General features: G+C 55.8%; 11 protein-coding genes across 11 annotated transcripts; 5 read left to right on the top strand and 6 right to left on the bottom strand.

Moving 5' to 3' along the window:
- Positions 1–804: 804 nt before the first annotated feature.
- VTN49DRAFT_4983 (uncharacterized protein) lies at positions 805–1,875 on the top strand (the record flags this gene model as incomplete). The annotated part of the gene is made up of 4 exons (XM_069412989.1): positions 805–856; positions 1,119–1,250; positions 1,420–1,441; positions 1,509–1,875. 4 exons carry the CDS (start codon positions 805–807, stop codon positions 1,873–1,875), a joined length of 573 nt encoding a protein of 190 aa, XP_069266902.1.
- Positions 1,876–1,939: 64 nt separating this feature from the next.
- Positions 1,940–5,331, top strand: VTN49DRAFT_4982 (uncharacterized protein; the record flags this gene model as incomplete). Its single annotated transcript, XM_069412988.1, has 4 exons — positions 1,940–2,468; positions 2,526–2,597; positions 2,651–2,869; positions 2,927–5,331. The coding sequence occupies 4 exons, from the start codon at positions 1,940–1,942 to the stop codon at positions 5,329–5,331; spliced, it is 3,225 nt and encodes a 1,074-aa protein (XP_069266901.1).
- Positions 5,332–6,134: 803 nt separating this feature from the next.
- On the bottom strand, positions 6,135–7,740 carry VTN49DRAFT_4981 (uncharacterized protein; the record flags this gene model as incomplete). Its single annotated transcript, XM_069412987.1, has 2 exons — positions 6,135–6,403; positions 6,462–7,740. The coding sequence occupies 2 exons, from the start codon at positions 7,738–7,740 to the stop codon at positions 6,135–6,137; spliced, it is 1,548 nt and encodes a 515-aa protein (XP_069266900.1).
- A 383-nt stretch (positions 7,741–8,123) lies between these two features.
- VTN49DRAFT_4980 (uncharacterized protein) lies at positions 8,124–10,934 on the bottom strand (the record flags this gene model as incomplete). Its single annotated transcript, XM_069412986.1, has 1 exon — positions 8,124–10,934. The coding sequence occupies one exon, from the start codon at positions 10,932–10,934 to the stop codon at positions 8,124–8,126; it is 2,811 nt and encodes a 936-aa protein (XP_069266899.1).
- A 457-nt stretch (positions 10,935–11,391) lies between these two features.
- Positions 11,392–13,253, bottom strand: VTN49DRAFT_4979 (uncharacterized protein; the record flags this gene model as incomplete). Its single annotated transcript, XM_069412984.1, has 3 exons — positions 11,392–11,456; positions 11,506–12,952; positions 13,014–13,253. The coding sequence occupies 3 exons, from the start codon at positions 13,251–13,253 to the stop codon at positions 11,392–11,394; spliced, it is 1,752 nt and encodes a 583-aa protein (XP_069266898.1).
- A 909-nt stretch (positions 13,254–14,162) lies between these two features.
- On the top strand, positions 14,163–14,395 carry VTN49DRAFT_4978 (uncharacterized protein; the record flags this gene model as incomplete). The annotated part of the gene is made up of 2 exons (XM_069412983.1): positions 14,163–14,188; positions 14,263–14,395. 2 exons carry the CDS (start codon positions 14,163–14,165, stop codon positions 14,393–14,395), a joined length of 159 nt encoding a protein of 52 aa, XP_069266897.1.
- A 1,230-nt stretch (positions 14,396–15,625) lies between these two features.
- Positions 15,626–16,833, bottom strand: VTN49DRAFT_4977 (uncharacterized protein; the record flags this gene model as incomplete). Its single annotated transcript, XM_069412982.1, has 3 exons — positions 15,626–16,083; positions 16,138–16,714; positions 16,780–16,833. 3 exons carry the CDS (start codon positions 16,831–16,833, stop codon positions 15,626–15,628), a joined length of 1,089 nt encoding a protein of 362 aa, XP_069266896.1.
- Positions 16,834–17,312: 479 nt separating this feature from the next.
- On the top strand, positions 17,313–19,336 carry VTN49DRAFT_4976 (uncharacterized protein; the record flags this gene model as incomplete). The annotated part of the gene is made up of 2 exons (XM_069412981.1): positions 17,313–17,378; positions 17,432–19,336. The coding sequence occupies 2 exons, from the start codon at positions 17,313–17,315 to the stop codon at positions 19,334–19,336; spliced, it is 1,971 nt and encodes a 656-aa protein (XP_069266895.1).
- A 102-nt stretch (positions 19,337–19,438) lies between these two features.
- VTN49DRAFT_4975 (uncharacterized protein) lies at positions 19,439–20,458 on the bottom strand (the record flags this gene model as incomplete). Its single annotated transcript, XM_069412980.1, has 1 exon — positions 19,439–20,458. One exon carries the CDS (start codon positions 20,456–20,458, stop codon positions 19,439–19,441), a length of 1,020 nt encoding a protein of 339 aa, XP_069266894.1.
- A 1,091-nt stretch (positions 20,459–21,549) lies between these two features.
- Positions 21,550–21,891, bottom strand: VTN49DRAFT_4974 (uncharacterized protein; the record flags this gene model as incomplete). Its single annotated transcript, XM_069412979.1, has 1 exon — positions 21,550–21,891. The coding sequence occupies one exon, from the start codon at positions 21,889–21,891 to the stop codon at positions 21,550–21,552; it is 342 nt and encodes a 113-aa protein (XP_069266893.1).
- Positions 21,892–21,939: 48 nt separating this feature from the next.
- VTN49DRAFT_4973 (uncharacterized protein) lies at positions 21,940–26,566 on the top strand (the record flags this gene model as incomplete). Its single annotated transcript, XM_069412978.1, has 3 exons — positions 21,940–22,332; positions 22,392–26,424; positions 26,478–26,566. The coding sequence occupies 3 exons, from the start codon at positions 21,940–21,942 to the stop codon at positions 26,564–26,566; spliced, it is 4,515 nt and encodes a 1,504-aa protein (XP_069266892.1).
- Between the last annotated feature and the right edge of the window lie 575 nt (positions 26,567–27,141).

Below are 27,141 nucleotides of genomic sequence, written 5' to 3'. Positions count from 1 at the left end.
TTATCAACTGCAGATGAATTCTGTTCCACGGAGATAGAATATTCTATTCATTTACTCACTATATTCGTAAGAGATGGAATGCCATCCGAGGACTAAGTTCCAAGGGAAACCTTCAAATGGGAATGCATCTGCGTGACGGCGGCATCTATGGGCCCCATCGACATGGCTAATTTGACAACGAGCCTATCAAGCATGCAACTCCCTCCGTTCAAGCCCGAAGAGTCCTCGTTCTGGAGCGTATCAAAGGCCGATGCCCGCCCCCAGGGTTGCAACATCACCATCATACTCCGTATTGTACTCCGTGGGGAGAGCTCGCTGAGTTGGGCCAAGCAAGAGCCATGAATCATCATGAAATTCAGTTTGATCCGATCTCAATCTGAAAACCAAATCTGAATTTGAGAGATAATAACTATCACGACTTGATCAGCCTCTGCTCATGCGGTACCTGTGTTTCTCAGTGACAGTTACGGGCCCCCCTGGGTCAAGAAAACCCAAGACTCGGAATGCACCCTGATTCCGCTGCTCGGGCAATCCGCAACCCTGCGATTAGTAATCATCCGAGGGTTCTTCTATCACGTGATAGTAATTTCCCTGCACATCACGTGATTAGTTACATAAGCATTCTCGGACAGTTCGAGAGTTTCAAACGCCCCCGTTCGCCTGGATCTTGGAGACGAACGCACGGGGTTGACATGGCCGCACTCTCTGTGTCGAGGCGAATGGTAGTTAGATCTGTGAGAAGGAGTCCGAGGCGCATTCCGTAGAATTCCATCCATAGATGATTAGTCAGAATTATTGAATTGGATGCCCACAGCACGTTCGATCGGCACACACGGGGAAGGAGCGTCCAGCGTGGGTGCCTCAGGCATCCCTGCTCGCATGGGAGGAGCGAACTGCCCCATCCCAAGAACGCCTCGATGAGAATTGCGTGCAACAACCCTCGCCGTCTGTGCATTTCGGTTCTCGAAAGTTTCCTGCGATCCCTCGTACTAGTCTCCTGTGCCTCGCTGTCGTGCTTGCCGGGCCCTGAACCCCGGTTGTTGGTTCCTGAGTGAAGCTTCCCCAGAGCGGCCCTCCCGGAGTCGACCTTGAACGGTGAAGCCGTTGCGTGTGAGAAGATCAAACCCTCCGATCACCACGAACCGTGTTTCCCTTTCCCTTGATTGACTCGGTCGGGCTTCGAGCAGCGCTGCTCGACCTTGGATTGCAAGCATTGGTGCAGTTCGCCTGGGACGCAGCTGCAGTTCGACGTGAGTTCCTGCTTGGGCTTCCTCTCTTCTAGTCGGAGCGTCGAGCGCCCGGAAAAAAGTCCTCGGCGTGCCGTAGCCTCCTGTTCTGTCACGGCGAGGCCTGCAGAAGACGTGATGTTGCGTTCTTTCAGTCATCGACTTCGTGCTGACTGTGCTTCGGTCTCATAAGAATCGTTTCTTGCCGACCGACGGTGTCCGGTCTCCCATACACTAAGGATCCCTCTCGTTCCTTTAACCCCCGTCTGCGATCGATTTTAGAGCCGGTTTCTACTGGTTAGAAATCTCCCCTGATAGTCCGATTCCAGCCCACCCCGCCGCCGCCTGCGGATTCACCTGGGTGTGGGTGAACCCCGTTCCTGGTCCTCGGTTTTATCTCATCTGCAAACTGCCCGTATACCTCCCCGCAAAGTTACTCAACCCTGCCAGCCCGCTTGAACTGCGCCTTTCTCTTGCCACCTTCTTTCCTCCTCCGGACGTGCGGGTTGGCGTGAATTCCCCCTGCTGGTACTGGTTCGGGAAGCTCCCTCGCCGCCTCCGTCGTTCACCCCTTTTCCCCTCCCTCACCGCGAGGGCAGACTTTGCTCCACAGTCGCTGGAGTTCCTGAATGTCATCGGAACATCCTAATGGGATACACACAAATCAACATAAATCAGGTGACGATTCACCGATAGCCGCTCAGCCCTCCACCATGGCATGGCGTGCTTCCGGCAATGGCCCTGCGGCCGCAACCTCGCCATCACGCCAGCCGGGGAGCTCCCAACAATCCAGCTCGCTGCCCTCAACGCCGTATCAACAACCTCGCGGTCTTCCCTTCCAGTCCCGCAGTCCCTCTCCTCGCCGTCGAAGTACCTCCCCACACTCCACCCAATCTGAGACCAACCCGTTGCCTTCGTTCCGGAAACCGCTGGGCGGCTGCAAGTATGAGACGGGTATGGCATTTTTCCGCCGGCGGATGCCCTACAGTTTGGGTGGCGATATGCTGCCGGAGGAAAAGGTCGGGTTGAAGGAGAAGCTGACTCCTGAAGAGGAGGAGGCTCTCAGTGCAGACATGCGCGAGTTGTATGACCGGTTACTACCGTCCGCCGAGAGCGATGACCGACGGCGGCAATTGGTGCAGAAGTTAGAGAAACTCCTCAACGAGCAATTCCCGGGAAGCGACATCAAGGTTCATGTGTTTGGATCTTCCGGAAATAAGCTCTGCTCGAGCGACTCGGATGGTACCGCATGCTCTCGCGTTTTCGCTGGCCTGGTTTGGGATGCTAACTTTCGAGCAGTGGACATCTGCATTACGACGCCTCGTAAGGAGCTGGAGAATGTCTGCTTGCTTGCAGAAGTGTTGGCAAATCGTATGGTTCTATCCCTTTCAGACACACAGTTCAATATTAACCTCTTTGGCTAGATGGCATGGAACGGGTCGTTTGTGTCTCCCATGCGAAGGTTCCTATTGTGAAGATTTGGGACCCTCAATTAAAGCTTGCCTGTGACATGAATGTGAATAACACTCTCGCCCTGGAAAACACCCGCATGGTCCGGACGTACGTGGAAATTGATGAGAGGGTCCGGCCCTTGGCCATGATTGTGAAGTATTGGACCAAGCGGCGGGTCCTGAACGATGCCGGTTAGTCTCGCCAGCTGACCAATGCGGGAGTTCCATGTGCTGACCATTCATTCGCAGCACTGGGAGGAACGTTGAGCTCCTACACTTGGATCTGTCTCATCATTAACTTTCTGCAAACGCGAGATCCACCCATCCTGCCCAGTTTGCAAAGGCGAAGTACTAAAAAGAAGACCACCATAGATGGGGTTCAGGTGTCCTTCGATGACAACATTTCTGCCTTGGCAGGGTTTGGGAAGGCAAACAAGCAGTCCTTGGGGGACCTTCTCTTCCAATTCTTCCGCTACTACGGGCATGAAGTTGACTACGAGAAATACGTCATCTCGGTCCGAGAAGGCAAGTTGATTTCAAAGGAAGGAAAGGGCTGGCATCTGCTGCAAAATAATCGGTTATGTGTCGAGGAGCCCTTTAACACTACGCGCAACCTCGGCAACACCGCCGACGATACGTCCTTCAAGGGCCTGCACATGGAGTTGCGGAGAGCCTTCAAAGCCATTTCGGAGGCCAACTTGGAGAAGTGCTGCGAGCAGTACGTGTTCCCTCCAGAGGAGGAGCGCGTGTGGGAGCGACCTCCGCCGCAGCCCAAACCGATTTTGACTCCCAACCCAGCGCCCACCGCTACACGAGGTGGCCGCGGCGGTGGCCGTGGTGGACGTCACCCGAACCAGTTCGGTCGTGGTGGGAGCAACAACCCCGGCCGCCGCTCGTCCAGCGCGGCGAATCGCGCGAATCATACCAACGGCTTCCGTCCTGGTTACCTGGGGCTTACGCCCGAAATGACCCTGCAAGCGCAGCAGGCCCAGTACCTGCTCCATGATCAGCTTTATCAGCAGATCCAGCTTCTTCAAGCGCAAGAGCAGGAGCTGCGGATGCAGTTGCATAATCAATCGCTGCTGACGGGACGAGTACCTCCGGTCCTCATCCGGCAGCCACTAGTTCCCTTCCCGTTCCCACAACAACAACAGCAGCAACAAGACCAGCCGTCCGGTGACGAGGGCTCTCGAGTTCGAGCGGGGACCGTCAACCATCCGCCATTGACGGCGCCGCTTCGACCGGGTATGTTCTACGCACCGGCTTACATCCCCATCACGACTCAAAGTGTCCAGGGCACTAATACCAACCCTCCTTCACCATCCGCGCAGGCGGCTGCCCCGGAGCTGCGTCGAAGTCCTCGTCGATCATCTCTGACCGACGGCTCTCCGGGCGGGTCAATGCGGTCTCATTCCCAACCAGCACGGCCCGTCTCGCAGCACCAAACCGAGTCGTCTTCGCCCACGTCGACTGATCAGGCACGACAGCCGACAGCGTCGGGGTCGCCGCCGCGTAATGCCAGCGAGAACGAATCTAGTATTCCGACGGGCAACGGGCCATCCTACATGCCACGGTCTAGTGCGGAAGATTTCCGTGCGGCAGAGTATGCGGGCTACTTTATGACCCCCCAGCAAGTGTATCATCACAACCTGATGGCCATGTATGCAAATCCCATGCTCACACCATATATTCCGCCCGTGCCCGATTTTCGTCCGGGCGCTTATCCCTTCCCGGAGACATTGGGAACCATGTCCGAGACAAGTTCCTCGGCGCCCAACGGGCCGTTGGAGTCACCGCCGGCCTCCTCTGCTCCGAGCCGACCAGCGCCGTCCCGTGATGGCGGGCCGCTGATCGTAGACGGGTCTGTTCCGCCCGGCGAGCATCGCAGTGCGAGTCTCTCGTCAGACCGCACCGAGCGATTCCCTACTTTGCCCCTGTCAAGCCCCGGTGAGATGGAGGCTGCTTGGGGTTCTCCGCCAAAGGTATCGTCGGACGGGTTCCCGAGTGACGTCTCATCGGAGCCAATGACGTTCGAGATGGATCCGTTCCACATGTCATATCGGGACCCAGAGGGGCATACCCGGCTGCGGGAATACGAGGCTGGTTTGAATGGTCATAACAGCAAACTTGATGGGCTGAACCATCAGTTCCAAAATCTGCACGTCTCGCGATTCGATGAGAAGCCTCATCAGCCATCTACGCCGGAGAAGACGGGTGATTCCAAGCCGGGCGTTGTCAATGGTGAGCGTTTGAATGACTCACGGTCCGGTACTCATGGTCAGTCCGATGATCGTGCAGCCTCCAATTGGCCTTCTGGGGGCTCGAAGGTTGGTGGCTCGCCGACCCCGACCTCGGGCGCGCGCCGACGAATAAATGGCCATGAGTCGTCCAATAACGAGAAGCCGAACGGAGTCAGCCAGCGAACAAAAGCTATGACATCTTCCAACGCTCGCAAAGACGGTCAGAATGCATCGGCACCGCGCCGGGGCGATGACGGTGCGCCGCGGGAACGTGGGCCGACGCACAATAACGGAGGCTGGCAGACAACGACGAAGAAAAAGCACAAGCGCAATGCACGGTCCGTGGCGGAGAATCAGCCATACCACATGGCGGAGCCGCTTCCGGCGGATGAGTCGATGAGAAAAGGGGGATGAGCGGTTTGGATCTGGATTTGATTGTCGGTTTGTTTCTTTTCTTTTTATTACAACGAGGTTGTTTGGGATCGGGATTGCATTGAGATCGATTTGACATCGGCTCGGATTTTTCGACTTGGTTGTCCGCATGAAAGAATCATACGACGGGTTGTTTTGTTTGTGTGTGTCATTGAGCAGCAAAAATATACCATGTGTTTTTGATTGTCCATTTTCCTTTTCTTTTTTCTTTTCCCCTTTCTTTTTTCCTCAGCAGGGTGTTCACTCGGCCATTGTTTCCATTGCATATTGGTTTGGAGGTGAGCATCGAACCAGGTGTTATATTCTTGTCTGACACGGTGCATTATGCAGCGAGGGATTGTTTTATTTCTATATACCATATACTTTTTGTTTGAGAGCCTGGACAGGAACCCGGCATTTATTTCCCCGTTTTATGGTGTGTTCGGATTCATGATCTTATGCGGTTATTATATTTTCCCTTTGGCAAATATCTGTATCCACTACTACTGCCATATCGTTACAATGTCCTTTGTCCCCTCAACCCCTTTTTTGCGCTGGTGTCTCTCGTCTTTGTGATTGGGGATTGTATCTCGACTAAGTTACTTGCTTAACCACGGAAAATCAATCAATGGATAAAGTGAAATTCATGCTTTAATCTCTATTATATTAATTAGATATTACCATCGCTTACTAGCTAATCTCGAGAGGAATGGATCTATATCTACAAACACAGCACAGGAACGCAGAAAAAGAAAAGAGGAATAACAGCGCTAATATACAACGAGACATGGAATAAAGGCCGTTGTCTATCGCCGCAACTCCACAAACACGTACGGCATAATCACCACGCACGCGGTGTAGAGTACCGTGACGGCACGCCCCAGAGCCAGCGGCCAGAGGTACCAGGGGGTTTGGGAGAACATGACCCCCACGGCGAGAAAAGCCACCGCGAAGAAATGGTAGATGAGGGTTGTGGGTCGCTGGATAAGTCCGCCGAGGAGTGCGACGGGCGTTTCGTGGTAGCGGAGCTCGAAGTAGCGGAAGCAGCCGCGTTGGAGAATGCGGAGGTTTTCATCTAGTAAATGCGGGTTAGTTTTCAATGCGTCAAAGGGAAGGAGAGGGCTTATCCGTACCATCTGCGGCGAATAAACTGTACAAAGCTTGGGCAAGGATGTTGATGACCGAGGCGGCCTGTTTCCGACGCCAGTGGAAGGTGCGCATGGCGTCGGCGACTGCGTCGGCGTCGGAGAGGGATGGGATGCGCTCCGGCGCGAGGAGGTCGCGCAGCACGACGACGTCGTTGAACGCCACCGTCATGCCGCCGCCGGTGAGCGGGTGGCGCATATTGAGCGCATCGCCGAGAATGATGAGTCCGCGGGCACGCACCGTGGCGGATGGGAGGAAGGAGTTGGGCATGGAGCGCAGCCGCCCATTCTCGAGAGCGGCCTTGAATGCCGGCTGGACGCACTCTGGGAGGGAAGGCAGGACAACGTCTCGCATGTGCAACTTGACACCAGCCAGGGCGCTGTTGTCACCCGAAGCCTGGGCGGCCGCGGAGGCAGCGGCGGCGACATGTTCGGGGATATCGATCAGTGCACGTGTCTCCCGCGTGCCGATCTGGTACATCAGCACCGGCCCGAGCTTCGCACCATCCCCAATCAGCACATGGCCGTGGTACGGCGTCGGAAGCTTTGCATCGATCATCTCGAGCCCCCAGAACCGTGACTTGACTCGCGGCTGGTGCGGGTGATACTCCCGTCGGAACTTGGACGCGTACCCGTCGGCCACAACAGTCACGGCTGCGTAGAACTGTTCCGTTTCTCCCGCCTTGTTCGTGGTTTCAACTCCAATCACTCTTTCGTCATCATCGTCATCATCTTGGGGACTAGGACCAGCCCGTTGATCCCCCTTCTTGATCAGCGCTGTCGCCGTCGTCTCAACAATCGTCACATTGGGCGTCGCTCGTGCGGCCTCCCGTAGCTTCATGATAAACCGACCATGGTGGAACGACCGACCCTCGGGCGCCGGGCCTTTCTCCACCCCATTCTTGTCCTTCTCCGCCGGGTAGGGCAGCAGCTCCGGCTTCCCATGGTAAATCACCGTATAACCCGTGCACTTGACCGCATCGATGCCCTCTAGGCAGTCCTGCAGGCCCAGCTTCTCCAGTGCCCGCACTCCGCCCGGCTGCAGCAGCTCCCCGACGATTCGGTCCGGCTCTGCAAGTGACCGCTCCAGCAGCAGCACCCGCCGTCCCTGGCGTCCCAAGGCCACCGCCAGCGCGCAACCTGCGACTCCGGCGCCAATGATCGCCACGTCCGCCTGTTGCGTGGTGGTAGCCCGCTGTGGCGAAGTCTGCTCAACCGTCTCAGCGCTGACGGTGACGCTCGCTGCGGTTGTCGCTGTTGAAGACATTTTTTCCCTGTTCTTCTTCGTAAACTTTTTTAACTTCGAGTTCGTAGAGGTGTCGTGCTCTGGTGACTGCGCTGAATTCCGCTCGTCGGGTGCGCAATGGACTCAATTGCTGGCCTTCGACCGGTTTCTCCTTTCATTGACACGGAGAAGGACGCAACGGGAGCCTTTTCTCGGGGGGTCTGGGCTGGAACAAATATCCTTGCGTGTCCAAAGTGTGGCGTGAGGCCGGCTTAGCATGTGAATATCACCCCTGTTCGGCCCGAGTTTTTTCCGGGCCGATGACCGGGTACTCAAACGGGTAATTCTAGTCTCTTGTGATATCGAACGAGATATCATCCGAGTTGTAGGAGTTCATGATCCAATAATATACAGTATGTACAGAATCATTCCATGCAAAACTCTTCGCCAACCACCTGTACCTCATTCCACAACTCCTTAACCCGCGGAAGTTTGAGCTTGCCATGGTCGGGATTCGTTAATTTGTCCAGTTCCATTTCCTCGTCCCATGCCTCAATCGTCCTACGGATGCTGGCAAAGTCACAGAGTGCCCGGTCGTCGCTGGTCGGCTCCACGCGTAGACGTCGCGCTTTCAGCTTCTCCAACCGGTCCACCCGCAGCGCTTTGAGCTCCGGATCGCCCGAGGCTTTCTTCTCTAGAATGTCGGCCAGAGTCTCCAGGTAGCGCAGGTATGCCTTCCGCCTGCGCATCTTCTCCTTGCGCCCGGGTGGCGACCGCAGCCGTAGTGATGCAAGAACGCGTCGAATTTCGGCGAGGAAATTCGGGCTCACCGCCGAGCCGCGCGTGATGCCCGTCAGGATGCACCATCGGACGCCACGGAAGTGGTCTAGTGCCCCAAACGCCCGCACAAACGTCTTCATGCACGTCCCGTCGAACCGGTCTCGGCGGCCCCAACGCGACTTGTATGCAGTTACCAGCAGGTCCAGCGCCTCGCTGTGCTGGCCTTTCTTGATCAGCTTCGCCGCTGTCGAGTTCATCAGGTGATGTTTCACCAGCAGCGACGGGTTCTCCCAGCACAAAGAGTAGAACCGGAAGATAGCCAGCTTGATCACCTCGATCTCGCTGTCCGGCTCGCAATCGAGAACCTGCTGGAAAAACTTGGGCGAGAACGGTTTCGATTGTCGGATCGAATCCATGTGCTCCTCCACCAGAGCTTTCGCCGCGGGAAGCCCGCGCTCCAGCAAGGTCGCGATCAGAGCCAGCTCAATATGCACACCACTAAAGCGGTACCCGGCAACCTGTGCTCGCTGGAACGCCTCGAGAGCAGCCTCCAGATTGCCCGCGTGCAGGAATCTGCTCAGTTGCCTATCCAGAGGTTGATGCTGATCAATAGCCCGCGTGAGCGTCACCGACTCCATGGTCCTCTCATACCACGGAGGGACCTCATTGGTATGCGGCATTAGGTTCACTTCTTCTAACGGCACAGATCGTTGGTCAAATCCTAAGATCTGCTGCGTTGCTGCGACTTGGCCGTACTTTACTCGCGCCGCTTGCAGCATCTGCCAGAAACCAGCCGGGCTCTTCTCCTGCGCGAGACGCCGGCTACGTAATGTCTCCATAAATTCGTTGTGATCAATATCAATATCCCATCCCCGGGCCTTCGCAAATTCCTGGAGTTCAGCGACGAGATCCTCGTTGCCCTTCTCCACAAAGGCCTCCAGGACGTGTCGGTAGAGCACCTTGTCTGGCACTAGCGAGTATTTCTCCACAGCATTGTAGAAGAAGTTTCGGATGGCGTTGACTGAATGTGTGGGCCAGTACTCTAAAAACACGCGGTCAAACGCAGGGATGAAGCTTTCGTCCTTGGTCATGCCAAGCTCGTGCATCTCATCAAGACCCTGCTCGACTGCTTCCCAATCGCAGGCAAAGGCTTTCGCTTGGAGCAGGATGCCCTTGGTTCGGCAATTCGGTGCGATACCGTATCTCGCCTCCATGTCCTTTGCAAGGGCTTCGGCGTCCGCGGCGCGCCCACACTCTACATAGGCCTTCATCACAGGGTTAAAGAGGCGCTCGCTCGGCCGCTTGCGGAACCTCTGCAGGATCTCGAGTAGCTTGATGAGTTGCTGGTTGATAAGGTCGATGTTGTGCGTCTTCTTCCACAGGCCTGTCAAAAAGAGACCGCACAGGCCACAGTTTCGGTCATGCTGAACACTTGCATACATCAGGTACTGAGCCTCCCGGAACCGATGGGATTCGAGCAGACACCGCAGCACAACCTCTATCAGGAATGGCGGTAGTTTCATCGTGTTGCGATACTGCATGTACAGCCGGCCGGCAGACTCTACAGCCCCATTCTTCGCTAGTACCACCAACAGGACCTTCCACATTCGTGGGGAGACCTGATCCAGCTCATCGATCCGGAAGAAGATACTCCGAGCTGTAAAGACGTTGTTTGCTCGACAATTGGCGTAAAAGATGTCCTTTGCGAGCTCCCTGCTCTCCATTGAGAGCGCACGTAATGTTGTTGGATGCGTCTCGAGGAACATCTCGGCGGCGTCAATGATTTGCCCGCGGTCGAGCAAATCCCGGATGATCTCCAAATTTGTACATGTGTCTTGTGCGTAGCCAAATGGGGCATTAAAATCGACTTCCTTCAGCTTATTGTCGGCAGCGGTGCTTGACGGCGCAGTCTCCGAAGGATTAGCAGCTGCCTGGGATGATTCTGCCCTATTCTCTGCCGTAGATGACGGCGGGACGTCTTCGCCTCTTCGTAGTCGTTTCCATTGTTGAATGTATATGGACGGAACCACCATTCGATCTTTTGGAGGCACGTAGCTCACCGGCCCAGTTTGCTCCGGCTGCGTCGGAGCACTTGTTTTCTGCTCTTCGACTTCCGCGTTCTTCTTCTTCTTGTCCTCACCAAACGCTGGATGAGGTTTTGTCCATCCCTTGACCTTCAATGACGCCAAACCCTCAAATTCCCCTTCTTCTGCGGCCTCGATCATCATAGCCAGCCGCTGCGCCGAGGTCGTCGCATCGTAGTACGGTGCCGAGGTCTGCAGGGTACGCTTGCTCTCAACCAGGCGCTCCGCAATCGCAACGCGGCGATTGATATCATACGTCACGGCAGCCAGCGTGCAGACGCTGGTCAGCGTCGAGCCCGCCAGGGCCAATTGTCGGAGAACGCGCAGGGCATTCCTGGAGGGGACCAGCGTCCGGGACCGTTCTGAGAGCATGACCACCAACCACCACGCACCGTGCTTGATGGGGGTGGTGTTCACTCGGAATTGCGTTGTAGATTCGACATGAGCAAAAGGAATTGAGCGAGTGGACTTTGAAATGAGACGGAAAATCTGGTGATAAATCGTGGTTTTGTTGCGAGCTTGATCATGATCATACAACTGGGCGATGATTTTTCCGGCGCCGACAGGAAAAGATTGATGCCTCAGGCATATAAATACTAATCACCCGCTGATGACTAAGCCACCTTTGTTCAGGGTAGCTAACCAATTGTCAACTGGCCAAACGATCCAAAATCATTGTGCAGCCTCTCTACTAAAGAACCTCTCTCTATTCATGAATCATCATTCACAATCATGTTTACCGTCAAGTAGTTATTAAAACAACTCAAACTGCCGCCCCTATGATGCTACAACTCCTGAACCTTTTCATGAGGAGATCGGAGCAGCTGAATTAGTCGTCATCATCATTAGCAAGACCCTCAGGGTGATCCGGTGGTGGAATCGGTGGCATGTACACTGCTCAATGTTAGCGTTGGCACCAGGCGGAGACGGCCGCTCGACTTACCATGTGGCTCAATGAACCAGCTGAGGAGAAAAGATAGTCCAAAGAGGGACGCCAGACATACAAACACGGTCTGGGTATACTTCCCCACGGTAGCACTGTAGATTAGGTTGAAAGTCACCGGAGCCACCACTCGGGCAAGGGCGTGGAGAAGGCCCGTGGCGCCGAGAATCTTCCCGGTCTCGGCGGGAGGGACATGCTTGGTGAGCGACGATTGTAGCGTCGGAGAGCCCATGCCGCCCATCGAGGCGAACACGGCAGACACGATAAACAGCCCTGGCGTGCGGGTGGTAACATATCCAATGTACCCAATGACGTCAAACAGGACGGCGGCCTTTATTATCCCGAGATCAAGCCGGTCGCAGCCTCGGTGGGCCTGATCCTGCGACTGCGGGCCCCGGAAAAGTCGCGTTGCTAACGGCAAGAGAACGAGGAGGCCGATCACGCGGGTGGTACACGCCAGAGACATAAAGAGGCTGGACTCGTAGTTGTGCCATCCAAACATGTACTCCGCGTACAGGATCAGGATCTGCGCGCCGCCCATGCCCACGGCGAACACGACGGTGTCCACTGCAGCCAGCACAATCAGATTCCGCCGTAGGCTGGACAATGTCTTGAGACGCACCGCGGACCACATATGCATGCCATCTGGTTTGGGAAAGAGGATACGCAAAGGTCGAATGATGTTGAGAGGGTTGAGGTTCGTCCAGAACGAGCCTCCTCTCGTTTCGGTTTTTGTTGCGCGGTGAAGCTCGCGCGCCGTCATCTGTCGTGCTTTGGAGACTGACTCGGGAATAACAAAAGCAAGCATCACAAAGTAAAAGGTATGGCAGGCAATTACAGCGTAGAAGACCGAATCGGCGGTCCCAGTGTATTTGATCATGAAGCCAAACAACAGGGGACCAACCGCCATCCCTGCAAACAGTACAGCATGGAAATATCCATACACGACGTTGCGTCGCTCCGGCGCGGTGCAGTCCGCGCCGTAGGAGAATGCCAGGCTCGCAGCCAGCGTGAATGAGCCCCCCAGGCCATCGACGAACGCGCCCACCAGGAGTAATGACAAGGGCGCCGTGTCCGCATTGGCCACCACGTAGATCGTGAACATCTCAGAGAACAAAGACATGAGCGCGGAGAAGGCCATGAGTTTCAATCGCCCATAACGGTCAGACAGATGGCCGAGGCGCGGACTGCCGATGGCGGACATCAGGCCCGTAATCAAGTTGAGATATAGTCCGAACCTCGAGGCCAGGGACTGAACCTCAGGCACGCGGCATTGGTCGTTATCCGCGCCCAACACGACGGGAAGATATGTAAATTGCGGATCTTTGGCTGCTCGGTCGGCGAAATAGTCACGACAGACCAGAGCAAGAATCAAATTCAATTTGGGCACTGCCAAGCCACCAAAGGCCATGGTGAAGAGAAACAACGGCCCCAAAAGCCAATATACCTAGGCAATCTCGAGTCAGATGTTAACACATTCAACTGGAAGTGCGACGAATTCGACTTACCGATGGCCGTCGCCAGGCTGGCTTTGAGTCGAATTCTTCCGACCCCAGCCATGGCTTATCAAATGATTCTTTCCTTCGTACGGACTGTGTTTCTCCGCTAGCGGTTGATTCCGCTGGTGGTTCTACGAGCAGCGGTGTCACTTCCGTCACCTGGTCGGGGCTGACATTCGTGCCGCCTCGTGTCAGCCGCGCATGCGCTTCCTGGTCAGCCTCTACCGTAATCTGAACGCCCGGCTGCATGGTCGACGAAGCCGAGATTGAAACTCGGTGTGTGGGAGGGGATGAATTGCCGGAGGTGTCTTTGGGTCATATAGAGCTTATCAATCGGTGCAATCTATCGGGTCTGAGGTACCAAACGCCGCCCAACACAGGATCCAATGTGAGGGATGACGACATGCAATCTAGAAGCCCTGCGATTTCTGAGCCTGGCCGCACACACAATTGGTGGCATGAACGTTTTGGATGCATGGAATGAAACGATCCTGATCCAGGCCAGTCTGACACTGTCAAGGCGCGTTGGGGAATCTCCATATTGCATAATCCAGACTAGTGAATAATTGCTGACAATTCGGACATTTTGTTCATCCGCGTACTTCGTGCTCTGTACCCCTTCAGGATGATTACTCATCCATGCCACGTGGTTTTCATGCCCTATGCGGATTAGAGTACTCCCAGTGTTTCTCTTGCCCTAACTTTTTGGGTTTAATTAGGACGGTATGAATATGAAAGGGTGCAAACTGATTGGTTTTCCTGATGAACAACTGGCTTATTGATTAGCCTACTGTATGGAGTATCTTGATTAGCACGTTGCAAGATATCCCGCGTCGAACTCGCCCTCTGGGAAAGAAATTATTGGGCAGAAACCCAATCGCACTGACCAGAGTAGCCTGAATTATTCTAGCGAGAAATGAAGTTGGAATGTGGATGCCTGCTAGGCATGTCTTGTTGTCTCTCAGTGACGTCAATTCCTTATCAGTCTGCCCACTGCCAATATGAGCTTAGCATTCCGTATGGAGGAGTCTCTCCGCACCTCTTATGGTCAGAGTGACTTCATACATACCTAGCTCCTTTGGTTTAACCTCAGCAACTGCCAAAGTTCTTTTGTTCAAATAATTTGTACAAACAGTGTGCAGGTCCTCAATAATGCCCATGTCTGGCGTGTTCGGCATCGAACGGTATGTGGAGGTTGTCATGGATTTGTGGCAGTTTCGAAGGGAGGCTACTGGCAACTCGAATGAACAACTCTCAGCTACAAGCGGCACCAGAGTGACCAGAAGGAAACAAGTGACCTACATGCTGGTATCGCGCTCCGCGTGCGGAACTGGACGGTTACGACGCCGACTAGATTCCAGACCACGTCCGCTACTGCGGAGCCGGGGTAGACCAGGTGGAAAGAGTCGGGAACCTTAAGCGCAGGAGTCTTACTCCCAATGGTTGTGGATTCCCTTCTCAGCAATAGCATGCTCCTACGCAGCTAGGATTGGCAGAAACTTCAACTGGAGGATCTCTGCTGTATCCGGCTGCTCAACGAACGACCAACTCCGTGCTTACCCGTAGTCATTGTGTTGGACAACAGCAAGCTCCAGCAGGCTCTTGTCGCATGCGGTACATAAGGGGTAACTTAACTTAAGGCGCCCTGGCGTGCGTGATTCTCCGTCGGTAGAATGGTAAAGTCTCGCCCTTCTACCACTGGCGTATCACGTAGATCAGGAGCCCTTGGTTTCGTATTGCTCTCATGCACTGCCGCATGTGGAAGAACTAGTTGGCCCTGCCATTATCCAAGGCGATAACCATTGGCCAGCTCGACGTTGGCCGTTCGCTGGGAAGGCGGATGCAGGAGATGTCACCCAGTTCAAGCTTTAGCCGATCCTCACCGCGCAGGAGCCATGCTACGGCTGAGAAGGAAGTCCACAGTCGTGAGGAAGTAGGACTCCTGGGCTTGAAGTTTCAGACCCTCCACCTAGGAGCAACCTAGCCCAGTACTAGTAGGTAGTGGACATTGCCGGGGTTGTGGTTGGTGTCGTAGCGATTCAAAATCCCGTGCGCAGCGCGGTCGAGGTAGAAGGTATTTCCCCGGTTGCTCTCGTGGCCTTCAACTGTCATGGAGGGCGCTCACTTTGTACTCTTGAGGGTGATCGTCCGTATCGCCGGTGGTGGCCTTTTGAAACCGCCACAGACACACTATCAAGTCGACGCATTGCTCAGGCTAGGTATTCCGAGCATTCACCTGGTCGGCGGTCCCATGTGGCGCTCGTATTCGCAATGAGGGTGTCTTATGATTCGAAAGGGAGAGGAGACGGTGGGAGTTTACCTTGAATTGTTTCGTTCAATCAAAGGGGAACATAAGAATAGTCACACCGGACAAATTCCTGAGAACGGTGACAACGTGTGAATTCCTCATCAAAACCAGCAAGTGATCAATTGTTTGACGGGATGCTACCTTGTATCTCATCGGGCTAAACCATGTTACTGAGGACCTAAGGAGAGTTTTACGGATATTCAATGGGACCTACGACAGCAAATTGCAAGGAAAAAAGTAATCTGGTAATACTCTGGGCGCGACTAGTATTCGGTCATGACAGCGCCCTCAGAGATCTGCACACTATCGTTCCCTATCGTACAAGATCGGCCAGCTGTTCACCAGCAAAGAACTTCTTCTGTTGCAAACATCGTTCGCTCCGGCAGTCCTGACACCGCAACGGCAATTGCCGCGAGCAGGGCTCCCCGGAGCGCAGATGATCCCGCGCAATCTCGGCCAGGGCACGGATAAACGTCGGGCTGCCGTTCAGGCTCTCGATGCGGGTGACTCCAGGCTGATTCGCACCACCGATGACCTCTCGGTCTAGCTCGTAGAGCGTCTCGATGTGGTCACTCGTGAAGGCGATGGGAATTAGGATGATGTCTGTGTAGCCCTTTTTGACGTAGTTCTCAACGGTATCACTGGTCTGCGCGCCGAGCCATGCAGACGGTCCCACTTGAGACTGATAGCAGAGTCGGTAAGGGTTGGAGAACCCTAGCCGTTGCATCACGCCATGAACTGTAGCGCCGACCTCGGCGGGATATGGGTCTCCTGTACTTGTTGGTTAGAGAGGGATCGATTATGAGGAGGCAAATCGGGGCTGACCTCGGTTGACCACACTCATAGGCAAACTGTGCGCCGAAAACAAAAGAAGAACGTTGTTTCGTCGCTCCTTTGGATACGTGGCAAGCCGTTCCTCAATGCGTTGAGCGAAAGCTTCTACTAAACCGGGATGCGCCGGCCACCGGTCAATGACACTCCATTGAATAGTGCCCTCTTCGCTCTCGCCGGCTCGCCGGCCCTCGAGACGGTTGCGCCACTTCCACAGCTCGTTGAGAGAGCTTCCGGTGGTGGAACATGAGTACTGCGGGTATTGTGTGAAGGCGACCGCACGCCCGCCTCGTCCTCGTCCGAATCCGTCCTCGAATAGCTTTTGGTACATCTCCTCTGTCAGGGGTTTCGCATATCGAAACGCGACGTACGGCTTATGCGGAGCGGTCTCCGGTGAAATCTCGTCTAGGATCTTGCACATCTCTGCGCACTGGTACTCGGACCACTTTCGAATCGGCGATCCGCCGCCAATCTCCGAGTATTGCTTTTGTATTTTTGGTGTCCGACGACGCGCAATCAGCGGGCCCAGATATTTTTGGAGTGAACCAAGTGGGATCAGATCCCCGTCGGCCTGCAAATGGCAACGATCAAGTCAGAACTGATCCATTCCGCGGAGGACACCGGAACAGCACTCACAAAGAGCCGGCTCAAAAAATCTTCCACCTCATCGGTTGTGGATGGACCACCCATGTTGAGAAATACCATCGCCGTGGGCCCTTTAGAACCCTTCACCGGCGTCGACGTTGCCGTCGCTAAGCCATGACGTTGGCATCGGAATCCCAGAGAGCTCCGAACCGCCTGATGAACTGGAGACGAGGCGGATATCGGCACAAATCTTGAATGTAGGGGTCTTAGCAGCGCCATTGTCAGAGCACCAGGCTCATCTGAACTTCAAATTGATAAGACTGAACTCGACATGCGCCCGCAATGCGCTCTCACCATGTCATCCGGCCAGGATTCCAAAGATTCTTGACCTATCTCAGTAATTAATTCCCCGGAAGTTCTGGCCAATAGAATCGTAGAGATCACATGATCCGCGCGTCACTTCGCGCCGCAGATACGCCTATGATCAGAGCCTAGGCAGCAGCTGGAGCTTGGATCCCGGCCGCATAAACAGTGTGCGGCTCTCTTCCTCTCAGAAGGGATAGGGATGCCACAAATCATCCAAAATGGCTGAAAGCTACGTGCCGCCGGAGGACGAGGCCTACCAGGAGGAAGAAGAGGTCAATGAGGCGGTAAGACGCGTCATTGTAGGAGCTTGAGTAGCGCTTTGGCTGATATATTGCAGGAATATCGATCGGTCAGAGATGCGGTGCTTTTCGCCATTGAGATCAGCGAGTCCATGCTGACACCGCGGCCGAGCGGCAGGAAGGGCGAACTGGAATCGCCGGCCAAAGCGGCCCTCAAATGCGCCTACAGCTTGATGCAGCAGCGCATCATCTCGAACCCTAAGGACATGATTGGGGTGTTGCTCTTTGGCACGCGGTCCTCCAAGTTTTACGACGAGGATGAGAACAGTCGCGGTGATTTGTCGTATCCCCATTGCTACCTGTTCACCGACCTGGATATCCCGGCGGCCGATGACGTCAAGAAGCTGCGAGCCCTGGCGCAGGAGGACGATGGACAAGCCGATAAGATTTTGGTGCCGTCACCAGAACCCGTGTCGATGGCGAACGTACTGTTTTGCGTGAACCAGATCTTCACGTCCAAGGCGGCCAACTTTTTGTCCCGACGACTGTTTCTTGTGACAGACAATGACAACCCCCATGCCAACGATCGGAATGCTCGATCTGCGGCGACAGTTCGGGCCAAGGATCTGTATGACCTTGGCGTAGTAATTGAGCTGTTCCCCATCTCTCGGCCTGGCGCTGAGTTTGACCGATCCAAATTCTATGAGGACATCATATACAAATCAACGGCGGACCCGGACGCTCCCATGATAAATGTTGTGCCTACGCCGACGGCTGCTGGAGGAGATGACGGGATCTCGCTTCTCAATTCCCTTCTGTCATCTATCCGCTCCAAGTCTGTTCCTAAAAGAGCACTCTTCTCCAACGTACCGTTGGAGTTTGGCCCGAACTTCAGGATTTCCGTATCAGGCTACCTAATTTTCAAGAGACAAGAACCTGCACGGAGCTGCTACGTATGGCTCGGTGGCGAGAAGCCGCAGATCGTCAAAGGAACGACGACTAAAGTGTCAGATGATACCGGCCGTGAGGTGGAGGATTGGGAGATTCGAAAAGCATACAAGTTTGGCGGTGAACAGATATCTTTTACTACGGAAGAGCAGCAGACGCTGCGAGATTTTGGAGATCCCGTAATACGGATCATTGGCTTCCGGCGCATGTCCGATTTGCCGATTTGGGCATCAGTGAAGCACCCAACTTTTCTCTATCCATCCGAGGAGGACTACGTCGGCTCGACGCGTGTGTTTTCGGCGCTATACCAGAAGCTCCTGAAAGATGAGAAAATCGGTATCGTATGGTACATTCCACGCCGCAATGCAGCGCCAGTCCTGGCTGCGCTCTACCCCGGACGCGAGGAGCTTGACGAGCACGGCGTGCAGAAAATGCCGCCGGGCCTTTATGTCCTTCCTCTCCCGTTCGCCGACGACATCCGGCCGAATCCGGAGTCCAACTATGTGGTGGCTCCGGAACCCCTCATCGACCGGATGCGGACGGTGATCGAGCAGCTGCAGCTGCCCAAGGCTACTTACGACCCGATGCGGTACCCGAATCCGGCGCTGCAGTGGCATTACCGTATCCTCCAGGCACTCGCACTAGACGAGGACCTACCGGAGCAGCCAGAGGATAAGACGATTCCGAGGTACAAGCAGATCGACAAGCGGGCGGGCGACTACGTGCTTGACTGGGGCGAGGAGCTCCAGCGACAGCACCATAAGATGATTGCCGAGCAGCCCAAGACGTCGACGCTGGTTAAGCGTGTGGCTAGATCGTCGTCGGGCGCTGCTGAATCTGCACGCGCGCCCGCGCCCAAGAAAACCAAAGCCGACCCAGGCGGGCAAAGTGCCGGTGGCATTGATGTTGTCCTTGATCATTATCACAGCGGAACGCTTTCGAAGCTGACCTTGCCGGTCCTCAAGGATTTCTTGACGTCCAAGGGGCTGTCGACGGCAGGAAAGAAGGGCGATTTGATTGAGCGGATAAATGAGTATTTCGACACAAAAGGCTAGTTGTGACGCCGTTGATCGGTCGCACATAGAAAACAACAGACGCGCAGCTACGAAAATGATGAGTATAACCGAGCAAGTGGTATTAAGGAGTAATGTACAGAATTATTTTTCCACACCTTCCTCTTCTTCTGGGACATCCTCTCCCGCTGCAAGGGCCTTTTCACGCTTCTTGCGCGCTCGTTCCCTCTTCTTCTCTAACAGCTTGTTCAATTTCTTCGCCACGTTGAAGACACCCCTTGTATCTGCGCCGCAAGCCTCGCACGATGGCGTCTTCCGATACCGCTGCAGCGCGCAAGCCTCGCAGAAGTAATGCCCACATTTGGTCACAATCGGGTTTGTGTAGGATTTCTTGCAGATGATGCAAGCAAAAGGAATCTTCTCGAGCATCGCATCATCTTCATCGTGATCACTGTCGGAATGACCACCGCCACCGCGTTTCTTATCCAACGATGCCACGGTCTGGGCCTCTGGTTTGTTGCCATTCCTTGTCTTTTCCTCCCATTGACGATCAAGTTCCCACCCTTGCGCGTAATCCTCTCGTGCATGCAGGAACTTGCACGAGTCGCCGAAGCCGCAGAACCCGGTCTGCTTCCAGTCCTTGCAAACATCTGGTGCGTAGTCAATCATGGTAACCATGCGCACGTTCGTTGCTGTCTTGGTCGGGCCGAACTGCTTCGGCTTCGGCTTGTCTGCCTGGGTGGTGGTCACGGTAGCCGATGACGATGACGACGGGTTTGGCCGCGTCTTGCCCAGCAAGTTCCGCGCGCTCAGCTCCTCCTCGTCGTCATACCAGTTGGAGTGCTTGGTCGCGTCGTTTGTGCGGACCAGCGGTGCGGCACCGGCGCCGGCACCGGTGTCAGCGTTTGCGTCATTCGTTGTTTTGTTTGTCGTTGATGTCGAGGATGCTGTCACGGCGGCATTCTTCCGCCGCCGCTTGATCTGCCGTCCCTCTTCGTCCTCTGACGATGTGAACCCCGAGTCGGAGTCTGATGAGGCCGCCGCGGCCGCTGGTGGCGTGGCGGCTCGCTTGCGGAAATTCGCCCTGGCTTTTGCCGACCGCTTTTTAAATGTCACTTGCGGGATATCCGCAGGAGTCTCAACCGTGGTGTTTTCTTCTGTCATGGTAGCGGATTGTTGCAGTAATGATGGGACACGCGTTGATCAAGATTCCTGGCTGATTAGAAACCACCTGGTTTGATTACTGTATTGATATCTCCACGTGACCATTTTGATAAGATAATCAGTTGCTACGGATCTTTATTCTTCCGACTTCCGTTCGTTTTGCTTGCCTTGGGCATCCAATAATTACGGGCTACCAACATGGGTGCCAGATAACCTCCAATTCTGTGATCGCCGAAACGCTCGAGCTCAAAACACCGGCCAAGCCTTCTCCGTATTGCCGCATGGCTGCCGAGGCTCGGTCATGTGGCCCGTGAGCAGGTCGCATTGTATGCGGGGGATCGGGATGTCCAGGAATGAACCGCAGGAGCGGGAATGAAATGGAATTGTTATTCTCCTTGTTTCCCGGTGACTACGCTGTACAGTATGGTCGCGTCCATGCATACTTGCGATGTTTGTCGATGGCGCCTCTCCCGAAATTGAGAAATGGATGGGGACCGGTGAGAGGTTATTAAACTCTCGGATATCGGCCTCAGGCATCCGGGATTACTCAGCCGCGGCCAGTTGTCAACAACACAGGCAGCCATCACAGCGATAAACAACGATATTTTTCGAGAGAAGGATGCCAGTTAATCATGGCATTAGACGCCAAATCATCGTCGTCATCGTGCGTATATTTCTTAGCAATCTGTAGATGTGCAAACGGTAGTTCCGAACATCTCCTGCGCCCCTGTTTCATGATTCACCCAGTGTGCCCAGGCCCCGATCAACACTAACGAATCTAACGCTCTGATCCCGTTCGACTATTCCGCTTCTTCTCCTCCTCTTCTCTGGACTCTCTTCTCCTCCTCTCCCGGTGTGTGGTGTGTGTCCTCCCAGCGAAGTCGAATCCCTCCCCGGTATTTCGACTTCGTTGATGCGTCTCTCTACCCATCATCGCCATTCTCTCTTCGTAGTTCATCCTTAATTTTTGGTCTGTCGCTCTTTACTTTCCTTTTCGTTTCTTTTCTTCGCTTCTCTTTTGCCTTAGTTTCCTAATTAATCGCTTGATCTCGCCTCGCATCGCGGCCGCGCAGCCGCGCTTCGATTGGCTTCTACCCCGGCTTATCCATCTCTAATCGCACACACACACGCGCCGACCCGTTCCTCATCGCATCGCTGGGTCCCTGGTTCACCGGCCCAGCAGAGAGACCCCGCGCGTCGACTCCGACTGACAACAAACCCCCCGGTCGCGGCCGCCGAGCGAATCTTTCGTCCCAACTTGCGACCGCGATCGGACATCCGGGCGCCCTCGACAAAAACAACCCGATCGCGCAGCGCGCAGAGTATTCCGCCTGGTCCAACGCGGCAACTGGAGGATGCGGTCCGCCTAGACGGCCACACGATACCAACCATCTCCTGACGCTTCGTGTGATCGACCTCCGCCGCGGTCGCATTTCGTGGGTCCTCAGGGACTCCCCGCCTCCAATCCTCACCCGCTCACCATGGAAGACCCTTTCGTCACGCCGAATGGGCCATCCGCGGCTCGCGAGCCGCATCGCTACTCCTCTTTCGACACCCAACTGTTCAGTCTGACGGCCTCGTCTCCCTCCCAGGCCAAGCGCGCCTTGGAGGCGCACCTAGCTGAGACCGAGCGCCGACTCCAGGAGGCGTCGAGATTGGGTACTGCATTGGTGAATCAGCAGCGGGAGTTGACGGAGAAGCTGCGTGAGGTCGAGCAGCAGCAGGATGAGAGTGAGATCGGCCCAGAGCTGCGCCAGAAGCTCGCCGATCTGGAGAAGGAGTACAATGAGATCGGTCGGGAGACCGCGCGCGCCTTCATGGCGCCCAAGCGCGTCATCAGCGGCGATGGAACCCCGTCGATCGGTGACTTTCGGGTATGATCACGGAACTCGATCGCACTGGGAATGACACCGATCGTGCTAACTGTCTACAGTCTCCATCTGGCTCATCCGTATTGACTAGCCAAGCCACCGCGTCGCCATCCAAGGTGAACATGCCTTCGCGCAAACAGAGGAACCAGCCGTCCAGCCGCGTCCATGACATCGAGTTCGCGACCGAGATCTCCACTTCGCTCCTCGCTCAGGTCCGTCAGTTGCAGGCAGCCTTGGCCGAGCGCGACGAGGCCCTGAAGAATGCCAACCTTGAGAACTCCCGGCTTGAGCTCGAGGCTGAAGGCTTTGCGCAGCGACTCCGGGCTCTCGATGAGAGTGAGCAACGCTACAAGGATGAGAATTGGAGCCTTGAGACCCAGAAGAACGAGCTCATGGCCCAAGTCAAGGAGGCGCAGGAGCGCGAGGCCAAGTTGACCAGCGCTCTGAGCGCGCTGACCGCGGAGAAGGGCAGCATCGAGCGCGAGTTGGAGGAACTAAAGCAGGCAAACACGAAACTTCTCGAGGACCAGGCCGCCGCGCAGAAGGCGCACGACTCTGAGGCGAACATGCTCCGGCGGAGTCTTCACTCTGGCGATGCCGAGCGCGTCTCGCTGCAGGCCAAGGTTGAGGAGCTTACGTCGCAGAATCAGGAGCTCGTCAAGGCCATCACTGCCATGCGCGCTCGGCAAATGGAAGCGGAAACCCCGCGGCGCCCAACCGTCGATACCAGCGACGTGATTCGCGACGAGCCGTCGCCGGATGAGGACCAGCCTCCGTCTCCCAACAAGCAGACCCCGCGGCACAACCACCTGGAGACGGAGACGCTGCGGAGCTCGCTGGGTCACGCGCATCGCATGATCCAGAACTTGAAGAGCAACATTCACCGAGAGAAGACGGAGAAACTCGAGCTCAAACGCATGCTGCAGGAGGCTCGCGATGAGCTGGAAGCCCGGCGTCGCGCTGACCATCATCCCACAACGCCAAACGCTGCCAAGCGACCTAAGGTCAGGGCCGAGGCGTTCAAGAGACCGGTGCCTCGCTCGGATCTGCTGGGTCCCGCGCGTCGGGGCCGTACGTCGATTCTGGACGAGCCCGATTGGGAGGACCATACCAGCGAAGCCAGCCCGACGCGGACGATTCGTTCGAACCGCGCCGGGAGTCGGTCGCCTCCGACCACAACTGACCAGAGCGATGTCTACCAAACTGCCACCGAGAATGATGACACCTTCGAGACCGCTAACGAGCGTGAGACGGCCACTGAAAGCGAGGCCTTCCAGACTGGTCTTGAAAGCATGGCCGATGACGACGACACGGACGAGCTCACCGAAACGGAGAATCAGGCCACTCCTCGTCGAGGTTCTCTTCGTGCTCGTCGCGTACCCTCGCAGCTAAGGATCGCAAAGACGGGTGATCGATCATCTTACATGAGCACTGCGTCCTCGTCCGATTCCGAACCGGAAGGTGCGCGAACACCGGTGCAGTCGCCTCCGCCGCGCTACCGCCTGAAAGTCAACCGTGGCGCGATTCGGCGAATTCGGCCCTCTGGCGAAGCGCCTATGGCATCGTCGTTCCATGACCCATCCAGCGCAGGTGAATCTCCCGCAGGATCTTTCCAGCACGCTCCAGCTACGCCCATGGCCGGCCAAAGCCTGTTCGCCGAGCTGGAGGATCTCGGTAGTCCAGGCAGTGACGGGGATTTCGGCTCCCCTCTCCGTACCGGGAACGTAATCTCCCAACCCTCGACGCCTCGGCCGAATACCATTTCTCTGGATCAAGAGCTCTCCGAGGCCGCCGCCCCACCGACTGTGGTGATGGTAGATTCGTCCACCATGACAGATCCATGGGAGCCCACTACGCCAGTCACCACCCGGACGGAGGAAAGTCATATCGTTACCCCGTCTCTGGTGGATTCCTCGACCCAATACACGCCCTTGAAGCCGCACGAGGAGCCGCGGACTTTGTTCCCCACGCCGCCAAAGACCATTTGGGACGAATCTTCGGCTCCCGATGCCTCTGCGCCAGAAGAGCCACCGCAGACACCAGTGCAGGTGCGTCTGGATGTGTCGGACATCATGGCAGAGGAAACCGTGCCGATCGCGCCGGCTGCGCCTCCAGCGCCGTCCCTGTCGAGCACGGCGACCCAGACAATGGAGACCGAAAGCGTAGTTGCCGAGCAGCCCGAAGAAGAGCCTGTGGTCGTCAATGTGACACCAGAGCCAGAGCCTGAGCCAGTGAGGTTGTCGCTGTCTACAATCTACAGCGAACAGACCGAGCCGACTCCTTTCGTCACGCCAGAACCGAAGCCGGTGGTGGTCGAGCCCGAGGAAACGACAAGGACGGCCCTGCCGTTGTCTGTATCGTCAATCGCGGCGGTTTTCACGGAGCCCGCAGCACCTGCACCAGCAGAGACGGAAAAGGAAATTCCAGAGCTGTCAATCTCGCCAATTCAATCTGCAGAGACAGCTCCTGTCGATCCAGTATGGCCGGAGCCGAAGCCGGTGGAGGCTACTGCGGTCCCGGACGAAACCACCCGGCCAGGTACTGCTGTGCTGGCTGGCGGCCGCGCATTGGGCGTCAAGGAGGAAACACCTGCAATCTTCGTGGATCAGGAAGAGCAGAAAGAGCCAGCGGCTGCCGAGCCACCGGCCAAAGCCGAGGATGCTGCGCTGCCTCTCAACTCGATTTCTGGCAACGCCGCATCTCGCGATGTCAAGAGCAAGTCCGTTGTGTGTGTTGACCAGGGCGCGCAGACGATCCTGTCGTCCAAGCAGATCGACCAGCTCCTTCTGGACCGCCTCGCTTCTCGCCCATTGACGCCGTCCGAACCACGGTCCATTGCCGGCGTGGACTCTCCAGGAGCAACACCGAAGGCTTCCAAAGCGACACCTTCCCTGGGCTCTGGTGCCGCGCCGACCTCCCATCCAGTTACCCGACGACCTGGCAGCTCGAGCAGCGCGAGGCCTGGCTCTGCTGGCGGAAGTCAACCTCCGCTGCGTGCTGATTACAAGGAAACCATTGCAGCTGCTCAGAACTCGCAAACCACTGGGACCATGGGCCCGCCAACCGCACCAGCGTCGGCCATGCGGTCCACGGCAACACGACCCAAGACCCCGAGCGAACATCGGGCACCGTCGCTCAGGGAGTCTGCCACGCAGGTCCGATCAAGTCGCGAGAGTCGCGCGTCGACGCGGCGTTCTTCGCTATCCTCGTTCGCGTCGGAGCTTGATGTTCGGTTCAACATCCAGTCGGAGGCGCCGCCTTCGCACCCTGGGCCGGGCACGGATCCGCGTATGATCCAGGCGATAACGCAGACCATGATCGGTGAGTACCTCTGGAAGTACACTCGCCGAACAGTATCTGGAGAAATGTCCAACACCCGACACCGCCGGTACTTCTGGGTGCATCCGTATACCCGGACGTTGTACTGGAGTGAGCATGATCCATCCGTCGCGGGTCGGAGTGAGCACAAGGCGAAGAGCGTGCAGATCGAGGCCGTGCGGGTGGTCGCCGATGACAACCCCTATCCTCCGGGTCTGCACCGCAAGAGTCTCGAGGTGGTTACCCCTGGACGGCGCATCCGGTTTACAGCGGCAACCAGCCAGCGTCATGAAACGTGGTACAATGCGCTTTCGTATCTTCTCCTGCGGACAGATGACGAGCAACGGAGCGACGAGGCAGAGATTACGAATGACGACATCGAGGAGTTCAATCCCCGGCCCCAGGCACGGAGGACCGTTACGCGAGTGTCACAGACATCGCACCAGAGCGGCAACACGGCGACATCAAAGAACAAGGCGCCGTCGACGCTCTCGGTGCGCCCAGGCGCTACTCCTGGCCGAGTGTCGCCGGCTTTGAGCGGGACGGGCTCTCGCACGGAGAATCACCGCGCCAGCGCGTCCTCTCGATTGAGCAGGGTCTTCGATGCGACCATTCGCGGGTCTTTTGCGAGCATCCGGGGTCGCCATACGCCGGTGCACATGGACAGCTCCCAAACTGACGCTTCCGATTACGACAGCGCGGAGGACCTGCGCCAAGTGATTGAGCGGAAGGAGTGGGAGGCCGACCGGCTAGAGAATGTTCGGGCTTGTTGCGATGGTAAGTACTACTGTTTATTCCAGTGACGATGGATTGTTGCTAACGCTGAACAGGCAAGCATGATGTTGGCTCTCTTCCCAGGACCAGCCGCTACAGCCCGGGGGTCAAGCGATTTTCCTACTCTCCGTCACATCCGCGTTGAATGTTGACAGTTTTCTCTTGTCGGTCGTGAGGTTGTCTCGAAGCATAGTTCGTTATTGGGCCTACGAGTTTCCTATGTTTTTGCGTATCAACGCGTGAATCATCTCCCAATCTCCTCTACTCTTTTTCCGAGCCTAAAACTCTGCTAGTCCTAGTCAACACTCTTTATTCTTTCATTCTCTGTGTGTTTTTCCTTTAGTGATGCATTGTCCATTTTGCTTCTTCTTATCAACATTTGGGCTCGAGCATGTCTGTTTCCCGATGCCCATATCCAGAATGACATCCATCTGTTGGGAAAGCAAGAATTCCTGCCCTGTCTGTTCGTTTCCCGCTCTTTCTTCATCTCATCATTACATTATCATTTGATGTTTGGGAGATTGGTCTTTAATGAGCTTCTCGGCCTGCTGATTTGCGGAGAATGTTGGTGGCAAGATTGATTGCCGGAGTGTCGTTAACTGAAGTTGTTAGTCGATACTTGATATCAGAATGGCGTTATATTGGATTTTGGTGGATCAATGAGTGTTGTAGCTCGTACTCGTTAGCGATTGATGTTGAAAGGCTGTCGGCTGGTCCTGC

This window comes from Thermomyces lanuginosus (genome assembly GCF_041956635.1).
Source record: "Thermomyces lanuginosus strain ATCC 200065 unplaced genomic scaffold VTN49scaffold_32, whole genome shotgun sequence".
NCBI classification, from domain to species: Eukaryota; Fungi; Ascomycota; class Eurotiomycetes; order Eurotiales; family Trichocomaceae; genus Thermomyces; species Thermomyces lanuginosus.
Note: the sequence above shows the minus strand (reverse complement) of the source record. Positions and strands in the feature narration are given on the sequence as shown.